This window comes from Leuresthes tenuis, unplaced genomic scaffold, assembly GCF_036924035.1.
Source record: "Leuresthes tenuis unplaced genomic scaffold, fLeuTen1.0.hap1 SCAF_19, whole genome shotgun sequence".
Classification (NCBI taxonomy): domain Eukaryota; kingdom Metazoa; phylum Chordata; class Actinopteri; order Atheriniformes; family Atherinopsidae; genus Leuresthes; species Leuresthes tenuis.
In genome coordinates, this window is record NW_027325373.1 from 1,866,385 (window position 1) to 1,884,025 (window position 17,641).

General features: G+C 42.0%; 1 protein-coding gene across 2 annotated transcripts in view; it reads left to right on the forward strand.

The window, feature by feature from the left end:
- Positions 1-12,107, forward strand: part of dcc (DCC netrin 1 receptor) — a 277,918-nt gene extending 265,811 nt beyond the window's left edge. For both annotated transcript variants that reach the window (XM_072372603.1, XM_072372604.1), the window contains exon 29: positions 9,551-12,107. In XM_072372603.1, coding sequence (XP_072228704.1) covers positions 9,551-9,640 — 90 coding nt within the window. In that variant the 3' untranslated portion in view covers positions 9,641-12,107. The remainder of the gene's footprint in view (positions 1-9,550) is intronic.
- The last annotated feature ends 5,534 nt before the right edge of the window (positions 12,108-17,641 follow it).

Consider the following 17,641-nt stretch of genomic DNA (forward strand, 5'->3'; position numbering starts at 1 on the left):
TTGTTATAATAGACCTTCTGAACCCAACAGACCCTGCGTCTGTGTCCTAAGTCCCTACGGTTCCTGACAATTTCCTGCAGCTGATCTGTGTTCCTGACTTCTTATCCGGAGTGTAACTATGGTCCTGAATTTCCTCCACCTGTGCATGAAAGCACCTTATATGCTTATGGGCATATTTATGGCTACATCTGCATCTATCTCTGAAGGATTTGGGTTTTTCAGCCAGTACAGACGGGCCTGCATTCAGTCCTGCAGAACACAATGCTGCTGGGTGGTGATGAGCTGAAAGTGAACTGCAGACAGAAGCAGACTGACAGCAACAGGAATCATCCTGAGCAGCACAGGTCAAACACACCCACAGCAGCTGCACTTGTTCTATTTCAACACTTAGTTTCACTCCATCTCAGAAGCCTTCACTCGGACTTCTGCCTGTTCCACAATAGAGAAAAGCTTAAGAGCAAACAACATGAGCTCAACCAGGAAGGAAAATAGCCCAAACTCCAATTCTTGCTTCCCCAGTTGGCATCACAGCACTGCAGAAGTGTTCAAGCCCAACTCCATGCTCTTCAGAGGTGGTTTTTCAACCTTTTAAGCCTGATAAACCCCACACTTCCTTCAGCTTTGTTGCTCTGATGTTAAGAACTCAGACTTTAGATCCTTGGCTGTAAATCAAACTGAGGAAATGTTTGGATAATTTAACATTATTCCTCCATTGATGGAACCTGCTGAACTCTTCAGTCTCACCAGATCAGATATCGGCTGCTTTAAGCTTTGTTAGTTTGCTCGTTCAATTAGTAGCACAGCAGTTAATCGTGTTTATCCCATCAGAAGAATTACTTCTGCTTACCTGGCTCCTCTACAGTTGCCATAGCGACACATGTAATCACCCCCCCCATCTGCTGAGCAGCTGATCATTCTGTAAAGGACACTTTAGCGTAATTTAGGGACATTCAGCAACACGTTACGTCACATTTTACAGAATCCGAAACTCAGTTTGTGTCAAATAGTGTTTTTGTTTTCATTTTAGTCTTCGTGGCATTTTAGTTTTTATTAGTTTTAGTCACTTTCACTCTTTTTAGTTTAGTTTCAGTCGACTGAAAGTCAGAGCATCTGAATTATTCGTGACTATTTTAGTCTAATAATACTTTACTGTACTCCGAGACTATGGTTCTCAGCTGGAAAAAGGTGGAATACTCTCTCCGGGTCGGGAATGAGATCCTTCTCCAAGTGGAGGAGTTCAAGTATCTCGGGGTCTTGTTCACAGTGAGGGACGAATGGATCGGTGCAGCGTCTGCAGTGTTGCTCTGCACCGACCCGTCACTGTGAAGAAGGAGCTGAGCCAGAAGGAGAAGCTCTCTATTTACCGGTTCCTCTCCTATGGTCCCGAGCTGTGGGGAGAGACCGAAAGAACGAGATCGTGGATACAAGCGGCTGAAATGGGTTTCCTCCGCAGGGTGTCTGGGCCTCCCTTAGGGATAGGGTGAGAAGCTCAGTCATCTGGGAGGGGCTCGGAGTAGAACCGCTGCTCCTCCACATCAAAGGAGTCAGATGAGGTGGCATCTGGTTAGGATGCCCCCTGGAGGCCTCCCTGGGGAGGTGTTCAGGGCCCGTCCCACTGGGAGGAGACCCGGGGAAGACCCAGGACACGTTGGAGAGACTATGGCCTGGGAACGCCTCGGGGTCCCCCCGGAGGAGCTGGAGGAAGTGGCCGGGGACAGGGAGGGTCTGGGTTTCTCTATTAAAGCTGCTGCCCCCCGACCCCCGGATAAGGAGCAGATGATGGATGGATGTTTTAGCCTAGTTTTAGTCAATGAAAATGGTGTTTTAGTCTCTTTTTATTTAATCCAGTCAATATATTATAACTACTTAGTTATATAGATGAAACCAAAATGTTGTTTTAGTCAAACTCATTTCACAATTCAAACAAGGTTGTCTTATTATTATATTATTGTTACTTATATATAATTGTTAGACTCAAGAAAACATCCATTAAAGACACGGGAGACGCTCTGATTTGAATTTACAACACATTTATTTTACCAGCCAAACATGTTGGAAGTAAAGATGAACCCTGGCTGGGGTACATATATATAAATATATATATATATATATATATTATATATTTATTTGTGTGTTTGTGAACCCACCGCAGCTGCATCTTGTTGAGAAAGTGCCGCAGAGAGACGCAGGAAACAGAAATACTGCAGAATAACAACAGCAACGCGACTAAATGAGAGGAAATAACTTTAGTCAACAAAAATCAAGAGAGATTTTAGCAGATTTTCCCATTTAGTCTCATTTTTATTCAGCAACATGTATTTAATTATAGTTATGGTCACATGACCGACCTTTTTGTTGCGTCTCGTCTCCTTTTCCTCACGGGATAAAGGTTTTTAGTCATGTTTAGCTTCTTGTTGCTGCTCAGGATGGATGAAGAAGGGATTCAAGGGTTTCATGCTTTCTGTGGGTTTCATTCAGGGCCGTATCTCCCTAATAATGATAATAAAGCCAAACGTCTGTCTAATGCAGCAGAAAACCTTTTCAGATGCTCCTTTGTGTTCAGTTTACGACCCCATGAAGGTGTTTTCACCTTCCCGGTTTCCTCGGTTCTCCTGATCTCTCAGAAGCAGCCGGACTGTCAGCCGCAGATATCTTTGTGGTGTGAAACGGAGGTTAAATGTGCTCTGCTCCCTCCGTCCTGCTGGAGTGAATCTCTGTCAGATTATAGGAATGTGAATCCAGGTCAGCGGGTCGACAGAGATAGCAGGATATCATAAATGCATGCGGAGCATCGACAGGCGTTCTGTGCAACCGATGAAGCGTTTCTGACCCGTGAACCTGTTGTTTTGGGTCAGTAGATTAGATGAGGTCACAGGCTTGCTTCAGAATTTTTGATCCACTGTAATGATTTTTATAGAAGCCTTTTTGTCCGTGTAAAGTGGAAATTCTGCTCTTAGATGAGCTTTTATGGCGTCCCTCTGAATGCCAGCGGGAGGTCCAAAGGTCACTGGATGCATATTATAAATATAAAAACAACTTTTCAGCTGCTGTTTGTTGCCTTCGTTCCCAGTAATGGGAATTCCCGCAGTCATCATGTCACTTGAAAGCCTCATTTAGGAGGTTAAAACTGCAAAACCAGAACCCAACGAGAAATGGGCCTTTTCAAAGATTCTGGCCTTTATTTTAGCCAAAATCTGTGATAATCTGTGTTGTGAATTATATCTGAAGACAGATTAAACTGTAACAGACTTTCCAAAGCTCATGGAGGACGAATATGTATCACAGAGAACATGAAATGTCCCGTATTTTCAATAAATTCAGCAGGACAGGCAGACAAACTGCGTCTTTCAGCTAAATTCTTGGACATTTCTTTTTATAAAGTATTAATGAGCTTCAGCTGTTGCTGTGGCCTACGTTTGTCTGTTTGTTCATATCTGGTATGAACGGCTTCTGCTGCTTCTGAACGGTCAGTGTTCACCTCTGATGTTTTAAATGGAGGCTTTATAGAAATCTATGTATGACTGGAGGGTGTTTAAAGCTGCCCCGTATCAGAAATCTGTCAAAAGTTAATCTGACATGACTGTGGGGTCATGCTAAAAGCTTTAACTGGACTCGGCTGATAGTTCAGTGGGTTCAAACCCCAGAATTTCCTCTTCAAAATAGATCTGAAGCTGAACTGAAAACAATTTCCTAGCTAAAATACTCAATGCTACTTATGATTAACCTGTAGCTAAATTAGAGCGTTATCTCAAGCTGTTAAGGTTTTAAACTGTTTATTTATTTGAGTTAAATAATTGAACATTTATGACATAGAAGCAACTGCATTTAAATTAAAGATATTTCCCCAAAATACAATATTAATCTCATCTTTTTGAGGGTTGAATCTTCACTTTTTCAACAAAATATCAATTGTTTTCCCTGTAAAACTTTGGAGTCATGAACAACTTTGGTGTCATTCTCTCTCTCTGAAGTTTAAACATCTGTTTAAAGTAGAAATAAACGTAGAAATGACTGTAAATGCTTCAGCCTGCAGGCTGAATATGCATCAGACGGATGAGGAATGCACCGTAACGTGAAGCTTTATGCATATAAGGTAACAGATGTTACCTTAGAGAAGTTGCTACAAAAATAGAAGAAACTCACGAGCAAAGCAACCATAAGATGACAATTATGACACAAAATAGATTTATTAAAATATATTCAAGCACAGCTGTGTGACACCATGTAAGAAAATATTAAGACACTTTGTTAAACCATCGTTTGCCATGAATGCTTCTGTGACAGATCACTGTTTTTCAGTCAAGTTATGCAAGAAAGTGCTTAGAAAAAGCAACTGTCCACGTTAACATTTAAGTTTATTCAGCAGTGAATTAAGATGTTTGGGCTGATTTGTTCAGTTAAAAATGTGTAGCTTAACTTAAATCCTTGTAATCTTTAGCACACACCCTATGTGAGAGCTTTTCTGTTAATTACTGAAGTGTTGCTGAGACACTTCTAATTTTAGGATTTATCAGTGAATCGGTAAAATAATTAGAAAGTAAACTGGTAACCCGGTCGGACTTGTTTGAAATAAATAACTATTATCAGGAGTTCTGTGGAAATGTTAAAAGATAATTAACATGTACAGTAATAGCATATATAATATTATATATATAATATATAATATTATATAACTTTAAAGTCCAGGGGTGCAAAATCGAGTTGCTAATAATAATAACAATAATAATAATAATAATAAAAACATATCAATGGCATATTAAATTAAATTTAAATAAAAATTTAATGCCTCCTTTCTGTTTGCAGCCTTCTGAGGTAAATGTCAAAATTAGCTTCTTACACAGGCTAATAAATGTGAAAATAAAACAACATAAACCTCTTTTCATCTCCTTTCTGGCTCCTTTGAGCTTATATTTGCTCCACAGCATCATGAAGAAAGTGCTAAGAAAAAACCAACTGTCCACGTTAACATTTAAGTTTATTCACCAATAAATTAAGATGTTTGGGCTGATTTGTTCAGTTAAAAATGTGTAGCTTAACTTAAATCCTTGTAATCTTTAGCACACACCCTATGTGAGAGCTTTTCTGTTAATTACTGGAGTGTTGCTTAAACACTTCTAATTTTAGGATTTATCAGTGAATCGGTAAAATAATTAGAAAGTAAACTGGTAACCCGGTCGGACTTGTTTTAAATAAATAACTATTATCAGGAGTTCTGTGGAAATGTTAAAAGATAATTAACATGTACAGTAATTGCATATATAATATTATATATAATATATAATATTATATAACTTTAAAGTCCAGGGGTGCAAAATTTAGTTGCTAATAATAATAATAAAAACATATCAATGGCATATTAAATTAAATTTAAACAAAAATTGAATGCCTCCTTTCTGTTTGCAGCCTTCTGAGGTAAATGTCAAAATTAGCTTCTTACACAGGCTAATAAATGTGAAAATAAAATAAAATAAACCTCTTTCTGGCTCCTTTGAGCTTATATTTGCTCCACAGCATCATGAAGAAAGTGCTAAGAAAAAAACAACTGTCCACGTTAGCATTTAAGTTTATTCACCAATAAATTAAGATGTTTGGGCTGATTTGTTCAGTTAAAAATGTGTAGCTTAACTTAAATCCTTGTAATCTTTAGCACACACCCTATGTGAGAGCTTTTCTGTTAATTACTGGAGTGTTGCTGAGACGCTTCTAATTTTAGGATTTATCAGTGAATCGGTAAAATAATTAGAAAGTAAACTGGTAACCCTGTCAGACTTGTTTGAAATAAATAACTATTATCAGGAGTTCTGTGGAAATGTTAAAAGATCATTAACATGTACAGTAATAGCATATATAATATTATATATAATATATTATATAACTTTAAAGTCCAGGGGTGCAAAATTGAGTTGCTAATGATAAGAATAAAAACACATCAATGGCATATTGAATTAAATTTAAACAAAAATTGAATGCCTCCTTTCTGTTTGCAGCCTTCTGAGGTAAATGTCAAAATTAGCTTCTTACACAGGCTAATAAATGTGAAAATAAAATAAAATAAACCTCTTTCTGGCTCCTTTGAGCTTATATTTGCTCCACAGCATCATGAAGATGCTGCATTGACCCAGAGTTTCAGTTTTAGTTTGAGGAATATCCGTTCGTGCCCTTTTCTGGCTTCGCACTGCACACTGGAGAGAAAATTGAATATGCAAGGACAAACCTTTGAAGCCATGCTCAGTATAGCTCATCTTTGAAAGAGTGTCACATCGACTTTATCAGAAGCCGTTCATGCGGCCCACTCAGAGCAACAGCTTGCTCAGGTGGACCGGACCCTTGCATCCCTTTGCATCTGCAGGATTAAAGTGCATTTATTGTGCCTTTCGGTGTCACCTGTCCTTTGAAACACCGACACACCGGTAATATGTGATGTGATAAACTCTTCTGAGCTTCTCGTTTCTATTGAGCATTTTCCAGCAGATTTAAAAGTCTCTGCTTATGATAATCCTTCACCGTCAACAGAAAAGTCTGTTCTGAAAACTCTGTCCTGCAGTTTCAGGCAGGAATACCAGAACTTGACACTCATTGGGACAGATAGGGCAACGGTTTACTAATCTATGCAAAAATAACTTGGAGAAAGTTGGTGAGACACATTTAAATTGTAAAATGCATGGCCAGGATGTGGTTGGAAGCACTGGGAACTATGATTTATGTCTCTGCACAGCAAGTTTTAGTCGGGATGACAGTCTGCATCTGGGTGATTCTCACGAAACTGTCCTAACCTTTGCAAAAACTTTTGCTATTTTTTTCTCTTATTAGTATTAAGCAGGGTCTCAATTAACTGGCTCAATTAAAATTAGTGATCAGTGATTCTTTAATACATTTTCGGAATGTTTTATTGAGTCGTTGACCAAATAAATTCATTACCGTAACACATTTTCAGTCGATGATAACTGAATATGTATGAAATGTAGACCTTTTATTTTTTTTCATGCATGTTCTATTAATTAATAGTGTAAACATTCAGAAATGTTTTTATTGATACAGTCATTTTAGTTATTATGTTCATTACCGTAACAAAATTGCATTTTTTTTTTTTTTTTACACTAAATCTTTCCTGTAGTGTAAATTTCACAAGTAATTAAAAAAATGTCAATTCAGTAATCTGAAAAGACTTAGTTCCTGTACAAAAATAAAATTTGACGGTATCACTCATTCCCATAGTTTTATATATAATACAAAAGTTTGATTGTTTTAGTCGTTTAGGCTATCAAATCCTTACAGACACGTCAAAATGCAATTTCGTGAGAATCACCCATATGTGCTATTCCAATCCTCCAAGGCAGGTTCCTCAGTGCTGACCCCTGCTATCAAACCATGTCAGTCTTATTATGTTGTCACGCCAACTGATTGGTTCAGCTTGAGAAGTTATGAGGGCAACAGTAAGTACCGTGACTGGCTTGTCAGGTTTATTAACTCGAGATGAATTTGATTTGAAAGTACCCAATTCAGAATAGTTTAATTCACCTCTGGGTTGTCGGTGTGTGGCCCGTGTTCTACCAATAAAAAGTGTGCATTCGGTAAGAAATCCCAGGCTCACCACGAAATAACAGTGCAGCTTGATTGAATCGGCCGTACCAGTCTGGTTCTGGAGTGGTTCAGCCATTTCAGCTGTTTGTAGTTTGGTATCAGAGAACAAATTGCGTCCAAGTTCTGCTACTCTGACTATATTTCCCTGTGGTGTCAGGACCTGCCTCAGAAAACTAAGTATTGGTCATTAGAAGTTGTGCATTTAAGGTAGCAAAGTAAAAGCAAAGCCAACATGCATGCTGTTTCTTTTCCTCAGTTCTGGAGGAGAAAGCCAAGCCACCTTAAAAGCCAATCCACCTTAAAATTAGCCCTGGAGGTAGTAACTTTGAGTCTGCCGTGAAACTTAGGGCTGAGACTTTTCACACTGAACATTCTCAGTGTTTATTTCCACATTTCTGTCTCTGTTATCTCAGGTTTGAGATCCACAAAAGCTTGTAAAATGGGTTGACCTCAGATTTTACGGACTCCCTGGTTTGTCTCCATCGGCAGCGCTGACACTTAAATGCAGAATGAAGAGGAGCAGCACACCTCAGCGACCTTAATCTACCCTGTGCATTGGACCTCAGGGGAAATATAAACGACCCAGGACTAAGACAACCTTTGGGAACTTCCTGGAAAGAAATCTTGAGCTGTTTAAATTCGAAATGCACCTTAAGTGTCTCTAAAAGTTGTTGGACCACCACACCACACAACCTGTGCCTTAGAATTTGTCTGGAACTGCTGGGTGGATGCTTAGATGGATGGATTATGAATTTTCTATCCCCGCTTAATCCAGTTTAGGGCCGTGGGGGGGCTGGAGCCTATCCCAGCTGTCATTGGACGAGAGGCGGGGTGCACCCTGGACAGGTTGCCAGTTAACCTAAGATGCTTGTTTTTGGAACATCACATATCCCCCCTTTGATTTTTTTCATGGCGGTAATGGAGAACATTCTCGAACACTCTGGTCCAGTCTTTAAGTCTTATAATGAAGACGTTTCATTGTTATCCTGTCACTAAGTTTGCTGATGAGGAAAAAGTGCTCCAAAGCTTACCTTTTGTGCATCTTTTCTGTATATTGAGACGTAACCGGGGGCTCACACCAAAAGCGTTGTGAGCGGCCGGCTGCCATTAATTTTCAATGTAAGCTGGCGTCGATGAGCGGCCGGCGTTGTGAGCTTCGTGAGCTTCAAGAGTTGAGAAAGGCTCAACTTTATGCAAATGAGCAGCGACGCTACGCGACGACAGCCAATTAGGGCCGATCTGGATTCCGAAGGCGGAAAAAAGGCGAAAAACAGGTGGAAAAAAGCGGAAAAAAGGCGTAAAAAAAAGCGGAAAACAGCAGAGCAAACACAAAGAAGGCCCAGAGTACGATCCATGGTGAAAGAGGGAACCGATGTATGGATGGATTATTATTATATATCTGCTCATTGCTATACATATAAGCCCCGCCCCTTTGGCCGCTTCCGGCGGCAGAAGAAGTAGAAGCGGCGGGTTGTGAGCTTTTGGTGTGAGCCCCCGGTTAGTGTATTTATACAGCCGAATTCCCAAAGAAGCTGTTGTCTTTTACATATTTTTCTGTTTTTGAGAAACTGACTGAAAATGAGCGCCAACTTGTGGTCACTTAAAGCATTTCCAGACGGTTACTTTGCTCCAGTAAAATCCAGATTTTCATCATCAGACAAAACCCTCATTCAGATAACCTAAAGGTGGTCTCTGTGCGTTGAACTTTGTGATCTCCTAATGTGAATTTAAGAATTTGTCTTAAACATTTTTCATCAGACACACAGACTCCTTCAAACTTTGCTGAGTAATTCCATGGAAACCACCTGCCATCTTATGATTATTAGCATTGTTAGCAAGTGTTATTAACCAAGTAGTACAGGCAGGAATGAGTAAGAATTAGAATAACAAGTGCTTTCCAAACTCCACAGCATGTAGGGACACGTTGAAGTTTACTGACATGTTATCTCTTTATTCTGTTTTCTTTTAGGTTTATGAGCAGGACGACCTTTCGGAGCAGATGGCCAGTCTAGAGGGGCTGATGAAGCAGCTCAACGCCATTACTGGCTCCGCTTTCTAACCCCAGCCCAGTGCAGCCCAGTGCAGCCCAGCCATGAGCCATGGACCAGTCTGGAACTCTTCTTCTGGCCTCGATGTCACCTTCTGTTCAATCTGAGCAAAAAAGGGTGAATCTGGCACGGAAGATGCCCCCGTGGAATCAGATCTGGTTTCTGCTGGCTTCGGCTCGTTTCTGCTGGGTCTGGGATCAGTCAGAAGGGAATTGAACAGACTATAAACGCTACAGCAGTACAGAGGATTAGTGTTGAGGGGCTTCTTTAGGAGTTCAAACTGAAACCCCTTTACATTCCTCAACCTCAAACACAAAACTAGAAAATCCGATGCCTAGCACCCCGACTTAATGGGACGGGGGGGAGGAATATCACAAAAAAAAGAAGACCAAGTTAAAAGATCCGTCCTCTTTCTCCTGTTTGTGGTATTTATTAGCGTCCTCCTCCAGCTCAGTTACTGTGACTGTACCTCACCTGTTTCTCTCAGTATTCCTTCACCTCTTGGTTTTGTTCCCGTATTTAAACATTCACAGGATGTGTTTTTGGTTTCCATCGTTAAAAAAGAGAAAACATCCTCGGCCACCAAAGTTTTTTCACCAGTGTCTGATGTTTCCTGTGGTGGAAACGGGATTATCCTCTCCAGCAGTCTGTCTTTTTTCCCTTGAGTTGAGTTTTGCTTAACTGTAGCCCTTCAGTCTCCTGGATCCTGACATTTGAAGAAAAAGGGAGATTAAATTCAGAGAGAAGTCCAGTCTGATTCAGCTGGCTTTTCTCTCTGGACTGTATAAAAACCTGTAGATTCCCACAGTGCTGCTCTTCATCAAGCCTTTTCTCTCCACTCTTTACCTGCGATTACTTGTGTTGCTGCCAAATTATCTTCTTGGAAAACTTATTGTGGCTTCCTTTGCTTTTGCTCGTCGGTCTGAATCCCAAACATGGACTGCAAATGAGTGAAAAAGAGTCTCTGAAGGGTCAAATGATGCAAGAAATGAGTTCAGGTCTAATTCAAATGGAGGAACATGAACTTCCATGTTCTGATCCACTTTAACATGGTCAGGTCGGCCTGTGTGGCCCCCTGCTGAGAACTGAAGCAGCTCACAGCCCGATGGGAGTTGATGCACGATGTGAGTCACATGCAGGCGCTAAAAGTGGTCGGGAAAGGGTTAGTTCACTGCCTCACTGCAACATCTGAGTGTGACTCATCAGGGAGCGATAGATTCAAAGATGGCCGCTCTGAGGGGAACGAACTGAATAAAAAGTCAGTGACGATTCTGTTTCTGCAAACTGTGGACCTGCTGAGCACTTCTGAAGGGAAAAGAGCTCACTGCAGATCAGATGTGAAAGTTTAAAGGTTTCCTGATAGCCCCGGTCAGATTGTTTCAGTCCCGCCTTCACCTGCCGGTTGATATGAGTCGATGAGCTCTGGCTGCCAGAGTCTGTGCATCAACACCAAAATCAGACCAATGTGGAGAGTTTTGTGGCTTTTAAACACTAAAGTCCCCATTTATCGGCCTACAATAAGCTGTTTTCAGGGCTTGATGGAATGTACATATGAATCAGCAGGAGATACATCGATGGTCAACAGCATCCAGCTTAATATCATGATTCCTCTTACTTTCATCCATAAAACAAACGTACCTCTTTCAGCCCTGATTGTCAACGTGGGAAAATGTCAAAACTTCACTTCAGGGGTTCAGTTTTTATAGAAAAATAAGAGAAAAGTCCAGAAAAAGATCAACATGAATAATGCGTATTCCACAAAGTATATTTTTGACATTTTTAGTCATGCTGTGTGTGTTTTTTTTAAGTTTCTGAACACAGAGATACTTTACCCTCGATGGAAAGTGATGATCTGCTGAACTCAAACTTCTTAAATGAACAGAAACAGTCGGGTAAAGAGGAGGCGTGTGGCGGTTCATTTGGGTTTGGGATGAACTCTGGGACAGGGGGCCAGTCTGGATGACGTTAGCCGTCAGTTTGTACTTTAAACAACTAGATTTGCAGTGAGAGCAGGACATAGAATGAGTTAGAATAGGATTAGAGGAGTTTAGAGAGAGGAAGGTGTACACTGGAAAAAGCCTAACAGCTGATCGGTTCCCGTTAGGTGATGTGACGACTCTCGTCTTCTTTGGCTGCTGCAGCAATCCTCTTTTCAAACCATCAACCCTTATCTTTAGGACAAGTTTTAAGGGAAAAGCCGGAGTTTAAAATGACAAATGAGCCATTCAGCAGCTAAATAAACAGGAAACAGGCTCCATGTTTGACTGTCACCGTATTGCAGTTTACAGACCTTTATCTTTCTGTGATGAAAGTAAAAAAAAAGCCTGGGGGAGGGAGAGGGAGAACAGGCAGGGAGGTGCATTGATATGCAGGGGTGGTGTGAGCCAGGGCACAGAGGAATGAGGCCGGGAATTCATTACAACGCCATTTCTAATATTATCATTCAAGCTCACACTCGCCTGGCCGGTACAGCTGCAGGAGGAGAGGAGGGAGGGGGAGGAGGGGAGGGAGGGGAAGGAGGGATGGAGAGGGAAGGAGGGGAGGGAGAGGGGAGGAGAGGAAGGAGAGGGATGGAGAGGATGGAGAGGGAAGGAGGGGATGGAGAGGGAAGGAGGAGATGGAGAGGATGGAGAGGGAAGGAGGAGATGGAGAGGATGGAGGGGAAGGAGAGGGAAGGAGGGGAAGGAGAGGAAGGAGGAGATGGAGAGGGAAGGAGGAGATGGAGAGGGAGGGGATGGAGAGGGAAGGAGGAGATGGAGAGGGAAGGAGGAGATGGAGAGGGGAGGAGAGGAAGGAGGGGATGGAGAGGGAAGGAGGGGATGGAGAGGGAAGGAGGGGAAGGAGAGGAAGGAGGAGATGGAGAGGGAAGGAGGAGATGGAAGGGATGGAGAGGGAAGGAGGGGAGGGAGAGGGGAGGAGAGGAAGGAGGGGATGGAGGGAAGGAGAGGATGGAGGAGATGGAGAGGGAAGAAGGGATGGAGAGGGAAGGAGGGATGGAGAGGGAAGGAGGAGATGGAGAGGGAAGGAGGGATGGAGAGGGAAGGAGGGATGGAGAGGGAAGGAGGAGATGGAGAGGGAAGGAGGGATGGAGAGGGAAGGAGGAGATGGAGAGGGAAGGAGGGATGGAGAGGGAAGGAGGGATGGAGAGGGAAGGAGGGATGGAGAGGGAAGGAGGAGATGGAGAGGGAAGGAGGGATGGAGAGGGAAGGAGGAGATGGAGAGGGAAGGAGGGATGGAGAGGGAAGGAGGGATGGAGAGGGAAGGAGGGATGGAGGCGGTAGCGTCTTGGCGGTACAAGCGGCGGGATGAAAGGTGAATGAATGCAGGCAGGCGTGCGGCGCGGGGATCAGACTCATCGGCGAGTTGCAGTACATGGAGTCTGAGGCTGGGTCTGATCATAGCTGCTCCTCCTCTCCTGCTTCAGAAAGCAAAGGAGAGCTGAGCTGAGATGATCCAGTACTGCCAGGCAAGGCTAAAATGGGATTTAAAGGAGAAGAAAATGCACAACAAGTCAAGTGAGTTCTGTTCCTTCAGTAAAACTTATGTCTGAGTTCTGTTCCTTCAGTAAAACTTATGTCTGAGTTCTGTTCCTTCAGTAAAACTTATGTCTGAGTTCTGTTCCTTCAGTAAAACTTATGTCTGAGTTCTGTTCCTTCAGTAAAACTTATGTCTGAGTTCTGTTCCTTCAGTAAAACTTATGTCTGAGTTCTGTTCCTTCAGTAAAACTTATGTCTGAGTTCTGTTCCTTCAGTAAAACTTATGTCTGAGTTCTGTTCCTTCAGTAAAACTTATGTCTGAGTTCTGTTCCTTCAGTAAAACTTTACCAACAGTCATTTCATCAGTAAAGAAAGAATAAAAGCTCCTGGTTAGAGTTAAACATCAATCATGGTTTGGGCTACAGCAGATGCTTGGTTCAACGCTGCAGTCCTCTTCATGGATGCTGGTTGCCTTGGTAACGTGTCAGTGCAACACACGAGCTGAAAATGTTGTCACTTCCTGGTTATCTTTAGGAAACGGCATCATTTTGATTGGGTTTCGGGGGGCAGGCTCAGAAAATGATCACATTCAGGAGAAACAAAGTCTTCAGATACAAAGAATCACTGAGATTTTTTCCCTGATGCATCAGTTTTATTAGATGATTGTTTGTTTCAGTTTTAAAACTGTCTTTTTACTTAAAACATGTCCACACTAAAGAAGACGGCTAACCTGACTAAATGTCTGGGTAACGAATTAAAGGCTGAATTCTGTTTGGTTGATTAGGGTTTAAAGAGCTCCTCTAAGACTAAAAAGCTCAGCTGCAGTTTTACTTTATTCTGAGCCTCTCTGACATCTTTCTGCATCTCTGGACGTTTGATATCTTTAAGATCGGGGTTGACACTCGCCACCTCTGTCATAACCTTGATATTCGGCGTCTTTTTCTATGACAGCGTCCTCGGGTGGAACTCGTATTAAAGACCTACCTCAGAACAAGTCGTAAGCGAGCAGAACAGCATCCTGTAAATTAGGGGGATCATCGGAGGATGAATATTTCTGTCATTTCACACCGACTCGGCACAAACAAACAGGCCTGCGATGGGTTGCTGCCTCAGTTTCTACCGACGCGGCGGCGTTTCTCTTCCTGTGAGTTTCCTTTGCTGAAGCGTAGAATCCACCTTTGCTCTGAACAGGTTAAACCCTGCAGCATCGATATAATTGTCTCTTCTGCTTCACTTCGCTCAGAAAAACCTGGAGACTCAAAAGTATTTTCAACGCGGCCTCTTGTTGCCGTAGCGATTCGGATGGATCAAAGCAAGAGGAAATGAGAGAATCTGTAAAACACTGTTTGCTGTTTGTTTCTCATTCTAAACGCAGTGTTTGTGGTTCCTCTGAATTCGCCGGGGCCCTCAGCTGAAGGCGGGCTGAGCAGCGAACAGCGGTAGCATTTTAAAGCATGTTGCAGGCTGATTCCATCGGTTTATGGATGGCGTTTCCCTGCAGCTGCGTCACGTCTCCTTCATCCTGATGTTGGCGGTTCAGACACATTCTTAAAGAACCTTTCAGTTCCTGAGGTGTAACAACCTCCTGCAAACATTCCCTCCGTGCCAGAATGACTTGAACGTGTTATTTATCTGAATTCGGCGGCCCTCGGGATGAATGGGACTTTCTAATTGGCTATACTTTTGTTCTCCGTGTTTAAGGCTCTCCATTTGAAGTCTTTTTATGTTAATTTGTTCCTGCTGCAAAGTTGTCACGCAGGGAACAGACGAGTCGGGCTGCTCTGCTTCACCCAAAAGCACCGTGTTCCCTTTAAAGAAAGAAGAAGGAAAGTTTCGCCTCAGTGGCACAGATGCTGCTTTGCAGCAGCTGTCTGGGAACAGTGGAGACATTAGACACTGAGTGTAGAGATGGCATCATAGCTCAGCTCGGTGTGAAGCATCACAACAGGTCAGGTGCTCTGCAGCCGGAGACGTTTTATTCACTTTAATTCATAGAACAGAAACAAAGAAGTTCCTTATTAACGTAAGAAGCCACAGCAGGAGGAGGAATTGGTCTTAATTTAAAAGAAAAAGCCTGTTTATTCTTTCAAAAAGCATCGTATAATATTTCAGATCAGGTCAGGTTTTAAAGTTTAGATTCTGTCGTTTAACACCTCTGTGTTGAGCCCTCTGAGGAGTTCGGTCGATTAACGATGGAGGAAATATCAGAAAGTTAAATCTGCAGGACGTGTGAAAGAGCGCCCTCTAGTGGCTGCAGCTGGGAGCCGGTTCGGGCCACTGGTGCCGACCCGTCAGCATCAGATCTTTGTTTGCTCACGTTTCTCAGCCAAGGAAACCTTTTAATGGCGAGCTTCTCATAACTTAAACTCATTGTTACCATGACAACATCAACTCCAGCGCAGCCCGAATCCGAACAAAGTTGTTTGAATATCAACCAATTAGATTCGATGATGTCACAGGTTGCTGTGACGGAGCAGGGGCCGACGCGGTCGGTTCGGTACGAAGGCATCAGGCGTCACTCAAGCTGTCATTCTGCAGAGTTTATGAACTGAAATCAAACGCAAAGCAAAGGCAAAGTAAAAGCGCAATTTCACCCAAAACTGCCCGACAACAACAATCTCCTCAGCCTCTTTTTTCCAACCCTTAGTGAAAAAGCAGCTAGTTTTCAGCTAGTTAGAGTCAACCGTTCATTCAGCAACCCTTCATCAGCACTGAGGTGCATTTTCTGCTCTGTTCAAGGTTTTTTTGAGCATTCTTAAGCCACCTTGGAAGAGCCAGATGCTTTATTTTGTATTTATTTATCGATCTTTCCGCTTCTTTTCGGTTGTTAACGTGTACTTTTCTGTGGGGAAAAGCATTGCTGCAGCAGAACTACATTAAAGAAAGCTGCCTTTTTTTACAGTGTACAGTTCCACTAGAGTAGAAGTGACTTTTTATAATCAAATTTAATATATTATTATTATTACTTTATTTCGAGTGCTCTTGAAATCCATTATTTATAACCATGTGATATTTCTGCTTATGTAAATTTAGTTTAGCAAAGGACAAAATAAAAAAGGACTTAAGTGCTGATTTGTTTTCGGTTCTTTTTATTGCCTTAAAAGGTTTTTTTTTACCAATATTGTGGATTATTTCGAATTGGAACTGTTAGCAGACATCAGTGCTTTGTTTTAATTTACAGCTTGAAATGTGTAGCTTGGGGCTCCGATCACCTCTATGCAGCTCTTCTTTCATACTGCAGGACAGCAGATGCTCTGCGGGGCTCTGAAGCCACGACTTTAGCTTTAGCTTTCACTCTTTTCCCACTTTTCACCTGCAGGTTGTACTTCCTGGTTCAGGAAAAGGGGGAGGAGTAAGTGAAGTGTAATTATGACATAGAAAGTAAAACTGCAGGTCCTGTTTTTGGTAAAAGTGATGCGTTGAAGGCAGCTGTTGTGGTGCTTTTAGGGGAAATCTGACACCAGAGAACAGCTGCTTTGTAGCACCATTCGCTGCAGTGTTTATTGCAGAACCCTTTATCCAATTATTATTAATGTTTTTTTTATTTTAAATGGGAATTTTCACAGTCCTCTGATAGTCAAAGTGCCGTTTTCCATCACTGCCACTTGGTCTGCCAATTAGGGGCGTGTAAACCAGGTGGCTGATGCTTTGATATCAATTAGTTGTACTGAAATGCATGTTTATATAGTTGCATTGATTTCTGCATTGATATTTGATGTTATCTGTTTGGAGGCCAAAATAGTGCATTTAGACCCATCAAATATTGACGTGAAACATCAATGAAGCTGTAACTGGCTCTCGGTTTGTGGTATTTCGTGTTTTTTTAATAAGGGGAAATGATTATCAGCTCTGAGCCTACATGAAAGCACCACCACGAAGGGTTTTAAACTGCTTTCAGCTGCATCGCTGCATCACATCAATACACCTTTGACCACAAAGGTTACATTAAATAGCTTCTCTTTGCATTGAAGGCAGAAAATCTGAGTAAAATATGGACTTCTGCACACAAAACGCACGATTACCAGTGATCCGAAACATGAAGTAGCCTGAATTCCTACATTTTAAAGGAGAATCCATCTTTCTTATGTTTCTTTTTAAGCGCTTCACTCTTTATTGGGTCACATGATGAGAAAAAAGTGAAAAAAGAAGGCAGAATGTGCTGAATTTGTGGCCTGGTGTCGTGTGAAATCGACTCTGTCAGCTCCAGTGCAGACAGCTTATAAAAAGAAAATAATGGTGCAGAAAAAAGGAAAAATGATGTGAACCCCGTCTCATCAGGGTGAAAGAAGCCAAATTAAAATGACCCTTATCTGCTCTCACACAGACAGTTTCTTCATTTCCAGAATCGTTGTTCAACAGTGGAGCCGACAGACGATTCTGAGGAAATCCACTTTGGACTTCATCCTTTAAAGAAAGCCCAGAGTCATTATAACCAAATTAGCTTAGCGACTGCAGTATTTAAGCGTGTACATTTAGTTGGTTTGGGTGAAGAGAGGAAAGCTGATGATGATGAAGTTTCTATCCACTCTGTTGTAT